This window comes from Bos taurus, chromosome 7 (genome assembly GCF_002263795.3).
Source record: "Bos taurus isolate L1 Dominette 01449 registration number 42190680 breed Hereford chromosome 7, ARS-UCD2.0, whole genome shotgun sequence".
Classification (NCBI taxonomy): domain Eukaryota; kingdom Metazoa; phylum Chordata; class Mammalia; order Artiodactyla; family Bovidae; genus Bos; species Bos taurus.
The window spans coordinates 44,630,338-44,644,392 of record NC_037334.1 but is presented as its reverse complement, the minus strand read 5'-3'; the positions used below and the strand labels follow the sequence as shown (position 1 = coordinate 44,644,392).

Below are 14,055 nucleotides of genomic sequence, written 5' to 3'. Positions count from 1 at the left end.
TGGGGTCGCTGAGGGTTGGACACGACTGAGCGACTTCACTTTCACTTTTCACTTTCATGCATTGGAGGAGGAAATGGCAACCCACTCCAGTGTTCTTGCCTGGAAAATCCCAGGGACGAGGGAACCTGGTGGGCTGCCGTCTATGGGGTCGCACAGAGTCGGACACGACTGAAGTGACTTAGCAGTAGAGATCTCTTCAAGAAAATTAGAGATACCAAGGGAACATTTCATGCAAAGATGGGCTCGATAAAGGACAGAAATGATATGGACCTAACAGAAGCAGAAGATATTAAGAAGAGGTGGCAAGAATACACAGAAGAACTATACAAAAAAGATCTTCATGACCCAGATAATCACGATGGTGTGATCACTCACCTAGAGCCAGACATCCTGGAATGTGAAGTCAAGTGGGCCTTAGAAAGCATCACTACGAACAAAGCTAGCGGAGGTGATGGAATTCCAGTTGAGCTATTTCAAATCCTGAAAGATGATGCTGTGAAACTGCTGCACTCAATATGCCAGCAAATTTGGAAAACTCAGCAGTGGCCACAGGACTGGAAAAGGTCAGTTTTCATTCCAATCCCAAAGAAAGGCAATGCCAAAGAATGCTCAAACTACCACAGAATTGCACTCATCTCACACGCTAGTAAAGTAATGCTCAAAATTCTCCAAGCCAGGCTTCAGCAATATGTGAACCATGAACTTCCAGATGTTCAAACTGGTTTTAGAAAAGGCAGAGGAACCAGAGACCAAATTGACAACATCAGCTGGATTATGGAAAAAGGAAGAGAGTTCCAGAAAAGCATCTATTTCTGCTTTATTGACTATGCCAAAGCCTTTGACTGTGTATCACAATAAACTGTGGAAAATTCTGAAAGAGATGGGAATACCAGACCACCTGACCTGCCTCTTGAGAAATTTGTATGCAGGTTAGGAAGCAACAGTTAAAACTGGACATGGAACAACAGACTGGTTCCAAATAGGAAAAGGAGTACGTCAAGGCTGTACATTGTCACCCTGCTTATTTACCTTATATGCAGAGTACATCATGAGAAACGCTGGGCTGGAAGAAGCACAAGCTGGAATCAAGATTGCCGGGAGAAATATCAATAACCTCAGATATGCAGATGACACCACCCTTATGGCAGAAAGTGAAGAGGAACTAAAAAGCCTCTTGATGAAGGTGAAAGAGGAGAGTGAAAAAGTTGGCTTAAAACTAAACATTCAAAAATGAAAATCATGGCATCTGGTCCCATCACTTCATGGGAAATAGATGGGGAAACAGTGGAAACAGTGTCAGACTTTATTTTGGGGGGCTCCGAAATCACTGCAGATGATGACTGCAGCCATGAAATTAAAAGACGCTTACTCCTTGGAAGGAAAGTTATGACCAACCTAGATAGCATATTAAAAAGCAGAGACATTACTTTGCCAATGAAGGTCCGTCTAGTCAAGGCTATGGTTTTTCCTGTGGTCATGTATGGATGTGAGAGTTGGACTGTGAAGAAGGCTGAGCGCCAAAGAATTGATGCTTTTGAACTGTGGTGTTGGAGAAGACTCTTGAGAGTCCCTTGGACTGCAAGGAGATCCAACCAGTCCATTCTGAAGGACATCAGCCCTGGGACTTCTTTGGAAGGAATTATACTAAAGCTGAAACTCCAGTACTTTGGCCACCTCATGAGAAGAGATGACTCACTGGAAAAGACTCTGATGCTGGGAGGGATTGGGGGCAAGAGGAGGAGGGGACGACAGAGGATGAGATGGCTGGATGGCATCACCGACTCGATGGACTTGAGTCTCAGTGAACTCCGGGAGTTGGTGATGGACAGGGAGGCCTGGCGTGCTGCGATTCATGGGGTCACAAAGAGTCGGACACGACTGAGCGAGTGAACTGAACTGAACTGAAATAAGTGGTTTTATAAGTGTCTATCATTTGTCAAATCACCCATTAATCTAGCTATTCCTTGTTATTTTTCCATTAATCTCAACCTTTATTTAACTGATGTATAACACTACTTCATGTAACAAATATACCAAATTCTAGTAGTATTTCAGGCCTACTTATGTTTCTAGTAAATTCTTTCATCTTATTACATGTTATATAGTACTAATAATTCCATTTATGAAGGCAACCTCTAGTATCAATTTTAAAACAAATGTTTCAGAATCTTAGACCTAAAATCAGGAGCTAGTCTCAGACTAGCTGGATACATTAGCCACTGCTGGACTGCTCCAACGACCTGTCAGTGGCTGCCTGTGAAAGAAAGGAAGCTCACCTGCAATGCACAGCCTCGAGTGACAGCTTCATCGGCATTTAGTGTTGTACTGATTTCTTTACCAAAAAATTTGCTGATCTTCTCTTTCACTGCAGGGATTCGTGTTGCACCACCAACTATCTCCACTGCATAAATATCTTCTTTCTTTAACTCTATTTAAAAACAATTAGAATAGATACTTAAGATTAAAAGAACCTTTCAATTCATGTTTTACAATGAAACAAGAGAGCAATATAACATCTTATCACAACAAAATAATTCAAAAATATGTAAGAAAACCCACCACCACTCTTCATCCCCTCCACAGTAACAAACACACACACATAAGTTTGTGCCATTTGGAAGCAGGTAGTTGTATTTTAATGCTCAAAACAATGAGGGCAGGGTGGCACAGCAGTACTGAGATTTAAGAGATGAGGGTGAGGAATAACTAAAGTCCTATAGTGCAGAAGTCCTGCAATCTCAGAAAGACACAAATAAGTGTTAAAACACCAAAAGTTAAGCTAGCCATAAAGAAAATAAAAGGCAGACACCAAGTGGTAAGGAAGGTCTGTCTGACCCAGCCTGACAGGCCTGTGTGTACTAAGACTAAGTAGACTTCAGGATACAGTCTGAGAGTATCAGTCGAGGGACCTCAGGGCTCTGCTGGCTCAGATTACGACACAGGTTCAGTCTCCTCATAACAGAAGGAAAGAGGGTACCACCCAAGGCTCTGCCGTCATTCATAAAATACCTCTTAATACCACCTGGCTTCCTGCTCACATTTTATGCAATAATCTCTTGAGTGACAATCTGTTGAGAAGGGCTATTTAAAGAAACGGGCTGTACCAGTATGAAAAGAACATACATTTGTCAAAATCCCTCCGTTTTCATATCTGAGCCTGTGTCAAGATCAGAGTACAAGAGTGGACTCTAGGAAAAGGTCTGTCAAGATTTGGGAAACAACAGTAATATATTCTTAAATCAAACTTCTACCTTTTACCCTGAGATTAAATTAAGTATATGGTTATCATATCCTCCCCCTTCTTAGTCAACAAGATTCACTGACAGAAAATCCCACAAAACTACCACAGCAACATTGCTAAAGATAATTTTTACCACCATGAAATACCTAAGACATTAAACCCATCTTTGAATCTGTCTGAATTATGTTTCTGGGGAAAACTATTAAGACTTTCCCAGATACTACTGGAGGTACTGCAGGGGGAAGATATTGGTAAAAAGAAGTTTAATATAGCATTGAAGTAGTTCATACAGTGCAAACTGGTACAACTGGGGATGGAGGGGTGGGGAGAGTTAACATTCTCCGGACAGCCCAAGATGAACAATTTAATCACAAAAATACTTACTGGCCTGTTCCAAAACACTACGAAGTGGTGGCTCTACTCTAGCTAAGAGATCATCACACATCTCCAGAAATTTGCCTCTATGAAAAAAAAAACAACAGGTCAAGTCACAGTCCACTTTTATGTAGAATAAATAACTATAATCAAACAGACATAACAAGCACTGGCAAAGATGCAGAGAAACTGGACCTCGTAGACATTCTTGGCAGGAACATAAAATGTTACAGCCACTTTGGAAGAGTTTAACAATTTCTCAACATATTAGTGGAGAAGGAAATGGCAACCCACTCCAGTGTTCTTGCCTGGAGAATCCCAGGGTCGGGGGAGCCTCGTGGGCTGCTGTCTATGGGGTCACACAGAGTCGGACACGACTGAAGTGACTTAGCAGCAGCAGCAGCAGGTTTACAGAGAAATAAACAGAAAGTACAGAGAATTCCCATACACCTCTTACTCCCAACTCAGTTTCCCTATTAGCATCTTGCATTAGTAAGATACATTTCTAACAACTGATGAGCCAATACTGATACATGGTAGTATAAATTAAGGTTCTACATAATTTGACAAATGGTAGTATTCACCATTACCGTACCGTACTGAATAGTCTCACTACTCTAAAGATCTTCCATACTCTATTCATCCTTCCCTTCCACTGAACCTCCACTGAATCTTTTTATTGTCTCCACAGTTTTCTCTCTTCTAGAATGTCATATCATTATCACATAGAATGCCATATACAATGTCAAATATTTCTAGAATGTCATATAGTTGGAATCATACAGCTTTTTTAGACTGACTACTATTGCTTAGAAATATACAGTTAAGATTTTCCCATGTCTTTTCACAGAACGATAGCTCATCTAGAGTTTCTTTATGAGGTAATGAAAATATTCTAAAACTGGGTTGTGGTAATGGTTGCACAATTCTATGAATATATTAAAACCCACTGAATTATAAATGTGTTAACTTTTACGAATTACATCTCAAAAAAAGAAAAACAGTAGAGGTATAGAATGCACCCACCAGAATGGCAAAAATTCACTAATACCAATATTGATGAGGATGTATAGCAACCAAAATCAAGTTTAAAATGACAGTTTTATTCCTAATATCAAAAAAGTGGAAAGAGTTGAGTCCAGCAGTAGGAGAAAATCTAAGTCTACAGCGTCACACTAGGCAGCAATACACAAGAACAGATGATACATGCAGCAACTAAGTCAGGGGTCCAAACCCGGGCCACAGACCAGCTCTGGTCCTCGGCCTGTTAGGAACCCGGCCACACAGCAGGAAGTGACTGGAGGGCAAGCTTTATCTGTATTTACAGTCATTCCCCATCACTACCTGAGCTCCACCTCCCATCAGATCAGCAGCAGCGTAATAAATGTAATGCTCTTGCATCATCCAGGAATCATTCCCATCTTCCCTACCCCCAACATCTGTGGAAAAACTGTCTTCCACGAAACCAGGTCCAGTTGCCAAAACAGTTGGGGACTGCTGAGCTAAATGAGTATCAGTTTCATGCTGACCAAAGAAGTCTTACACAAAAGACGAAATACTGTATGATTTCATTTACACTTCTAGAAAAGGTAAACGTAATCTATGTCCCTCAAAATAAAAGACCTTATCAATGGCTGCCCTTGAGGATGGAGCACTGAGAAAACTTCTAAAAGGATGGAGAGTAGTGGTTTGTAGGATGCATGCAACTGTCAAAACTTAGCAAATGACACTTAAAAGTTGAGCATGTCTTTATGTAAAGTATACCAAAAACTACAAACGTTAAACTCTGGTTAATACGCATACTTAAAAGTGTCTAGATAGATGGCTTTGAGATGCATCAAAAGATAAAACTGATGGGTAGACAGAAGGACGGATAGATCAATGGGTAGGTGAAAAAACAAGTAGTTAATATTATCGGTAGAGCCTAAGTGGCAGGATAAGAATGTTCACTGTAAAATTCTTCCACTTTTGCTGCATATTTGAAAATGTCCATAATAAAAACATGAAAAACAAAGTACACAGAGCATTCTAGAAAGACAGCAGTGGCAGAGGTCGTTCCTTTTTATAAAGTTTTACTGAAATTTAAATTCACATACAATAGAAATGACACAAAAAGTGTCATATTTAAAGTGCACAATTCAATGGCTTTTAGTATATTCAGAATTGTGCAAGCATCACCACTATCAATTTTAAAACATTTTCATCACCCTAAAAGAGTATTTTTACCGCCATTAACATTATTCTTCCAACTCCACCAAAACCCTAGCCCTAGGCAACCACTCATTTTGGACATTTCATATAAACAGAATTAGACAAAATGTAGTAATTTTAACATTTCCTTCCTCTAGCATAAATTTTTCAAGGTTCATTCATGCTATACTATGCATCTATTCGACAGTTTTTAAATTGCCAAATAATATTCTATTATATGGACATATCATATTTTGTTTATCAGCTGAGTTTTGTTTATCTAGTTTATCAGTTGATGGGAATCTGGGTTGTTTCCATTTTGGGGGTATCATAAAGAGTGCTATGACTGGAGAAGGCAATGGCACTCCACTCCAGTACTCTTGCCTGGAAAATCCCATGGATGGAGGGGCCTGGTGGGCTACAGTCCATGGGGTCGCTAAGAGTCAGACACGACTGAGCGACTTCACTTTCACTTTTCCCTTTCATGCATTGGAGAAGGAAATGGCAACCCACTCCAGTGTTCTTGCCTGGAGAATCCCAGGGATGGGGGAGCCTGGTGGGCTGCCATCTATGGGGCCGCACAGAGTCGGACACGACTGAAGCGACTTAGCAGCAGCAGCAGCACGATGGCTAGATTAAATACAGGTTCACCAGTGTAATTTAAATTTCAAATAAACAAACACATTTCTATCAAAAAAAAAAAAAAAAAGAGTGCTATGAACATTTGTCTATAAATTTTTGTGTAAATGTGTTTTCAGTTCTCTTGGATATATACCTAAGAGCAGAAATGCTGAATCATATGGTAACTCAGCATTTTACTCATTTTTACATGAAATAAGTATTTCTGAGCTTTTAGGAGGGAAGTGAGCACTTCCACTAGAGATGGACTGGACACACTGAAAATAGTTTGGTGATTCCACAAAAACCTAAGTATATAATTACCACATGACCAAGCAATTCCACTCCTGGCTACATACCCAAAAGAACTGAAAACAAGCTACTCACACAACTTGTGGTGAATGTTTATAAAGCACTCATCACAAAAGCTCAAAGGTGGAAACACAGATGTCCAGTAATTGATGAATGGATGAATTAAATGTGATATGCCCACACAAATGGAATATTACTTGCCATAAAAAGCAATGAGGTACGAACACATACAACGTGGATGAACTTAGAAACATTAAGTTAAAGAAGCCAGACACAAAAGAAGCCAAACATATAGTGTAGGATTCCACCTAATACATTATACAAACACAAGAAAGCTACAGTTTAATGAAAAAAAATTAAAATGAAAACCATCACTTCAAGTAGACGAGAAAGGTGACTACAATCTGGTTACTAGGCACAGTAATCTAATTCTGGCAGACTAGAAGCAATTCTGATGCCCATCTCAACATTCTGAGCATGGCTCAGGCCACACTTTCCCAAACAATCCATAGTCTTCTTTAAATTCTACCAGTAAGTAGAGTTCACATCCTGAAGAACATCCATGCAACCTGACCTGGTAACAGACACATTCTGGGTGTTTCTGAGGATAACCCTGAAACATCAAATTACCCAGAATTCTTATCATGTCATACAAAAAGACCTGTTGTCTCAAGTGATACTGAATTACTCAAAAACACAATTTCTGAGTCAATGACTAAAGCAAATTCCATATAATTCTGCATTAAAGCACTCTGCCCTGAATTTATGAAAACTAGTGACTCACGTTTAACACAGGCACATGTTGAAGAACTGCCAATTTCTTGGAACATTCAATTAACCAATTAACCAGAACAAATCAATTAGTTGAAATTATTTGAATAATCAAACCCAACCTTCACATTAAAGGCAAGATCCTGAATGGCCTCTAGATTTTTACCTACAAAATCTGAAGTTGTAACAATCACAATAACTTCAACAATTAGATAATTAAGGCTAATATAGAGAAACGCCACAGTTCAGTTTACCATCAAAATATTAATATGGTTACCTATTCATAGTTCCAGAAACATCAACATCATTCATAAAACATTCAATGCTCAAAGGAAGGTCTGAAGCATTTGCACTCATCAATTTCTTGAGTTTCTCACACTCCTGAGACAGTCGTAATAATGCACGGATTTTGGACTTTATGTCTAGCTTGTATTTCTTTCCAAATTCTTCACAGAAGTGATTTACTAGCACCTCATCAAATTTTCTGCCTCCCAGTGTTGTGTCAAATGCAGTGGCCAGAACCTTTGGGAAAAGATGATAATTAGTTAAAAAACTAACCAATTTAAAATTTTATCATGACATATATGTAACTGGTAAACTGTAATAAAAAGGTGGTAAGGGACATTAAGGTCGAAACAAGGCAATGTGCATATGTCATTTAAACAAGGTTACAACCACTATGAAATGAGACATCATAACCCTCAATTTACAGATCTAGACAGATCTGACAATCTATAGGTCACAAAGATATTAAGTGGTAGAAGTAGAATTCAAAACCCAATCTCAATTTTAAAACCTATGCCTTCCCCACTACACCAATCTGACTCCAAACAATAATTATAATTCAAGAGCCAATACACTAACATGTCATATACAGTTCTAGTCTTATCTCTACCACAAAACTGCAAATAATACCAAAGGCTTATTTAGCTTCATGCAATTTACCACCAGAAAATATGCTAAAGCCTTAACTCACAGTAATCTGTTTCTATTCAACATAGAAAACTATAATTAGGTTGGGTTATCCTTTTCTAAATCTCTAAAGGAAATCAGAAGATCTAATCAGATTCAATAATAGAAAACTGGCTAAGTAAGTGATGACCAACACCCTCAAAACCATCTCTTCAAAGAATGTTAAATGTCCTCAGGAAGTTTTTCTTAGTGAGTGATCTCATGAAAGAAAGAAAAAAAAAAACAGACAATACAGAACTGAGTACAGTTCTGTGTAATTCCAATTTTGTTTTCATAAATGACTAGAATGAAATATATCAAACTGTAGTAAGATCATAAATGTCTTTCCTTCATACATGTATGTTTCCAAATTTGGTATGATTCTATAGTAAGTATTTTGATAGTTAAATTTAAACTGTAATTGGAAAACTGACAAGTGACAGCTGATAGTGAAGCAAATACTAATACTCATCACTCTGACTCAAAGACAAGGCTAAATTATAGCCAATACCTGCTGTCTAAAAAGTGAGAGTATAAACTGGAATTTAGAAATAATCCTATTATGGATAAAAGTAAAGCTTAAACACTTGAGAATAACACTTGGTCCATCATTTGTATCTGTAAAAATTATGATCCTCTTATTTCCCAACCATCCCCAAGATCTGCTTTATATTAAAAAAAAGGGGGGGGGTGGGGACAAATCAGAATATAAAGCAGAATCAAGTCCATTTTTCAAAGAAACAAGGGACTGTAACAAAGAGAAACTCAAAATACCCTTCAAATCTAAAAAATACTTATTCTGGGATAGGTAGTTCCATTGGACCAACCCCCAAGTTGGGGGAGCAGAAAGCCAATTTAGAGCTGGCAGCAAAAACCCTGATACAGAACCCAAGTAATTAAAGCAAATATGCAGATTATCCTTGGTTTTTAAGTACATTCTAGATAAAATCACCAAGCTAGAAAACTGATTTTATGTACCACTGAGGAACTAGCAAACACTATCAAATCTGACTGTGACCCACAGACAAAGGAAAAAAACTTATGGTTACCAAAGTTAACCACAGGAAGCTGAGGGGGAGGGATAAATTAGAAGATGGGATTAACACTACTATAAATAAACTAGAGAACCAATAAGGACCTACTGTATAGCACAGGGAACTACTCTCAGTATTTTGCAATTTTATAATTGTCCCTACAAGGAAATTTTATAATTGTCCCTACAAGGAAAAAAGAATCTGAAAAAGAATTTACCAATATATGTATAACTGAATCACTATGCTGTAACACCTAGAACTAATACAACACTGAAGTGTAGTTTTCTTCAACTAAAAAAAATTTTTTTAACTCACTGAACACCTAAAATCTATACCTTTCACTCTACATAAATTTTACTTTAATAAAGAGACTAATATAGGAAGTGTATATACATACTACAAAAGCTTTTTTCAACTGTGACCAGCATCACCCTCCGGTCCCTCCTTGCCATTAACATTACTAGACTTCTCTGTGTACAAGACTGCTTTCTCCAGAGCTCTATCATCTCTAGACATCTAGACTAGAACTCCTAGGCTGGTTTCTTTTGGCCAGCCAAGTTCTAGTCACTCCACCCTGTTCCCAGAACATTCAAAACCTTAAGAGAATACCCTTATCATCCCTTAATCCTCAGTGTTAAGACCTCTGAAGGGACTATACGTTAAAGACTCCCCCTAGTAAACCTGCAAGGCAAGCATTATTTTCCCCACATTACAAACAAAAAAAACAGGCTCAGGAATCTAAGGACTTTTTCCTCAAGTTCTATGCTCTTTGCTTCATTATCTTGTCAACACCTCAAAAATTACTTTAGGCCTTCAACTTCCACCCCACCCCTACACAACTAACTTCTAGTTCAGATGGCTCATACCAAGTTTCCACTAGTGACACAAAATTCTTTGAGATATATTTATTTATGGCTGAGGTGGGCGCTCACTGCTTTCTCTAGCAGGCTTCCTCTAGTTGCAGTGGCTTCTCATGCTGCAGAGCACAGGCTCTAGGCGTACAAGCTTCAGTCCTTGTGGCATGCAGGCTCAACAGTGGCAGCCCAAGGGCTCTAGAGCACAGGGCCAGTAGTCGCGGCACACAGGCTTCACTGCTGAGCAGCACGTGGCGTCTTCCTGGACCAGAGAACAAACCCATATCCCCTGCATTGGCAGGACGATTCTTAACCACTGGATCACCAAGGAAGCCCTGAAACACAACTCCATAACCAACTACTTTAAGTTGCCTCTCATGAATTCCTAATTATCATACATCTGTAATACAGTCTCCTGGGAAAAATATACTTACTTTAAGTTTTCCTCTATTAAATGCACATACAGAAACTTGATAAGAAGAATGCCCCATGTCTACAAAAACTACATTTCTTGGTTTCTCTTCTAAGGCAGGAAGATCTTGTTTATAGATTCCATATGCAAGAGCAACTACACAATAATACAAAAATAAACATAATGTTAGCATTTTAGTAGTAAACTTAAAATTCATTTACATAGGAAAAAACAGATTTACAGCTGCAAAAAAAGATTCAAAATCCTTATAAGCTCTGCATGGTTTATTCACGAATAACACTGACTTCAAAGAGATATACGCTGACATTCATTTCACTTTGGCTTCCTTCATGTTTCCAATTTCCAGTTCCAGCAACTGTGGCAGTTTTTTCCAAAACAACTTTCTCCCACTTTTCCAAACATTTTCCCCCATATTCCCTTTTGCCGTCTCTCAACATTCCCATATATTCTGCCTCCTGAGATCTTGCTTTATAAACCCCACCCCTCTGACTCTACTGGCCCACAAGTTGGGAGAAAAACCCAATATGTAAACCAAAGCAATGCTCCAAACACATAATAAATGCACTTCCTTTCCAAAAAAGCATGCAATTAAATATCAAAGTGCTATGAAGATACCGAAAAAGTACTTGTCAAGTAAACTCTTCATATGTGACAGAGTACCCAAAAATACTGGTAAGTGCTCCAAGTAAAATATGGAATAAGAAACCCTAGGGTTTTAAGATTTCACAACCTTTGAGATTGAGCAAGTAAAAAAAAAATTCAGTTAATAGTCACTTACCTGCAGTAGTTTCATTCATTAATCGCAGACAATTGAGACCAGCAATCTGTGTTGCATCCATCACTGATCGTCTTTCTGCATCAGTATAGAAACAAGGAACCTATAAAAAGAATTTTTTAATTTACCATTATTATGGAAATTCCTGATTTAAAATATACCTGTCAAAAAAACAGTAAAAGCCAGAAATGCCCTCAAATAGCTACAGCTATTTACTCTGTATATGATCAAGGAAATCTTTCAAACCAGTACAGCGTTATCTGGGCTACTCTAGAGTCTTGGGACAAATGGACAGCCATATAGAAAATGAAGTTGCATCCCTACTAAACACCAAATACCAACATATATTTCAAACCAAAGATGTAAATGTTTTTTAAAAATCATGAGTATCAGAATAAAAGGCAATCTTTACTGTCAAAGAAAGAAGGGGAAAAAAAAGAAGGGATTTTCTAAATATAACATAAAACCCAAAAGAACCAGCAGGTCAAGATGAGCACCCTCTGGTGGCCAGTGCTGAGTCCCAAGATGTGGCCGGGAAATCAGTGGCACTGGGGCCAAGGGCCACAGCAAGCAGGACTGCTCGCTACCTCTCACTCGCCTGGCAGCAACAACAGCAGGCATCAGAGAGGCCCATGGGAGTGGGGGCACAGCCCAGTGTGTGGGACACTCAGCTGGGCCCTGCTTCACTCAACCTGCATGATGCTTTTCTTGTTCTGGAAGCTGGTGCAGTGGCTAGGATTCACTGCCTCTGAGATCTTTGTGCACTTGCTGGGTGTTTTTTGTACTACTGACCCTGTGTGATTACAGCCTGGCTCCAAGCTTCTCCTGGCTAAACATGTTTGTGCCCTTCTTCGCTGCTCACAAGCTTGGCACTACTTCCCCACTATCATCTCCATGCACCTCTCCCAGGACGGAGAGAAGCAGTTGGCTGTGCTCAGCCTTTTCTGCTGCTGCTGCTAAGTTGCTTCGGTCGTGTCCAACTCTGTGCGACCCCACAGATAGCAGCCCAACAGGCTCCCCCGTCCCTGGGATTCTCCAGGCAAGAACACTGGAGTGGGTTGCCATTTCCTTCTCCAATGCATGAAAAGTGAAAAATGAAAGTGAAGTCGCTCAGTTGTGTCCAACTCTTCGAGACCCCATGGACTGCAGCCTACCAGGCTCCTCCGTCCATGGGATTTTCTAGGCAAGAGTACTGGAGTGGCTTGCCATTGCCTTCTCCTCAGCCTTTTCTGGGTATACACAATTCAAGTTCAAGATGATGTTGTGCCAGAAGCTGGTAGAGCAGACTTAGGAGCTCTGATTTGGCCTGATCATGTCTCACGTCTTCATTCTCCTGAAGTTGCTCATGAGCTGCACCGGCTGAGGCAACTAGCCTTGCAGAGGATAAGCTGACCCCAGGCTGAGGTCCCACTTCTACCATACCAATGAAGAAGCCTGGACCTGAAAGTCGGCCTGTGCCCTGCCCAGTGCCCACTTTTCTCTATACCAATCATGTCTAAAATTATTCCCTCAGCAGGGATACAAAGAGCAGCCTTGATCCTTAAAATGTATTCCCTCTTATTTCACGCTTTGAATAGCTAATCCTGAATTAAGATCCTAGTAAAAGCCCCAGGCCAGACAGTCCTGACCTCCTCTGACAGTTGAAAACTGCATGTAAGTAAAATGGTCTGACGAGCTCTGAGTATTTTCATGGATTTGGGAAAGGACTCATCATACAAAGGCTGCTAAGCTGGAATCAGTGTTTCCCCTGGCCAGCAGAGCCAACCTGTGAGTTCTCTGTCCCATCCCCTGAGACGAGACTTCCTTGACACTCGATCTCTTTTTAAAAAAGTGTAAACCAGCTTGTGAATCCTCCCCTGTGCTACTGGGGAGGATGGTCCTTATCGTCATTCCAACCCAGGCAGAGTATGTTGAGTAAGCACGATTGGGACCCTATCTGGAGTCCTGTCGCCTGAGAAAAAACTTTTCACTTGCTTTCAAGGTGCTACTTGGCTTCCAATCCCAGCAGAATGCAGTGCCATGACTCTTCCACCACCTTGTGGCCAGCACTGTTAGCACACCTAAGACAGATTTAGGACCAGACAGATCTTTTCAAGAAAACTGGACACCAAGAAAACATTTGATGCAAAGATGGGCACAATAAAGGACAGAAACAGCAAGGACCTAACAAAAGTAGAAGAGATTAAGAACAGGTGGCAAGAATACACAGAAATGTACAGAAAAGGTCTTAATGACCTAGATAACCACGATGGCATGATCACTCACCTAGATCCAGACAGCCTGAAGTATGAAGTTAAGTGAACCTTAGGAAGCATTATGATGAACAACGCTAGTGGAGTGATGGAATTCCAGTTAAACTATTTCTAATTCCACAACATGATGCTGTTAAAGTGCTGCACTCAATACACCAGCAAATTTGGAAAACTCAGCAGTGGCCACAGGACTGAAAAAGGTCAGTTTTCATTCCAATCCCAAAGAAGGGCAATGCCAAAGAATCTTCA

At 39.8% G+C, this 14,055-nt stretch overlaps 1 protein-coding gene across 1 annotated transcript in view; it reads right to left on the bottom strand.

The window, feature by feature from the left end:
* HSPA4 (heat shock protein family A (Hsp70) member 4) overlaps positions 1-14,055 on the bottom strand; it is a 53,966-nt gene that overhangs the window by 16,734 nt on the left and 23,177 nt on the right. The window contains exons 5-9 of the mRNA NM_001114192.2: positions 11,558-11,657; positions 10,781-10,914; positions 7,785-8,029; positions 3,626-3,702; positions 2,277-2,428 (exon numbers count right to left, since the gene is read on the bottom strand). Of these exons, the coding sequence (NP_001107664.1) occupies positions 2,277-2,428; positions 3,626-3,702; positions 7,785-8,029; positions 10,781-10,914; positions 11,558-11,657 (708 nt within the window). The remainder of the gene's footprint in view (positions 1-2,276; positions 2,429-3,625; positions 3,703-7,784; positions 8,030-10,780; positions 10,915-11,557; positions 11,658-14,055) is intronic.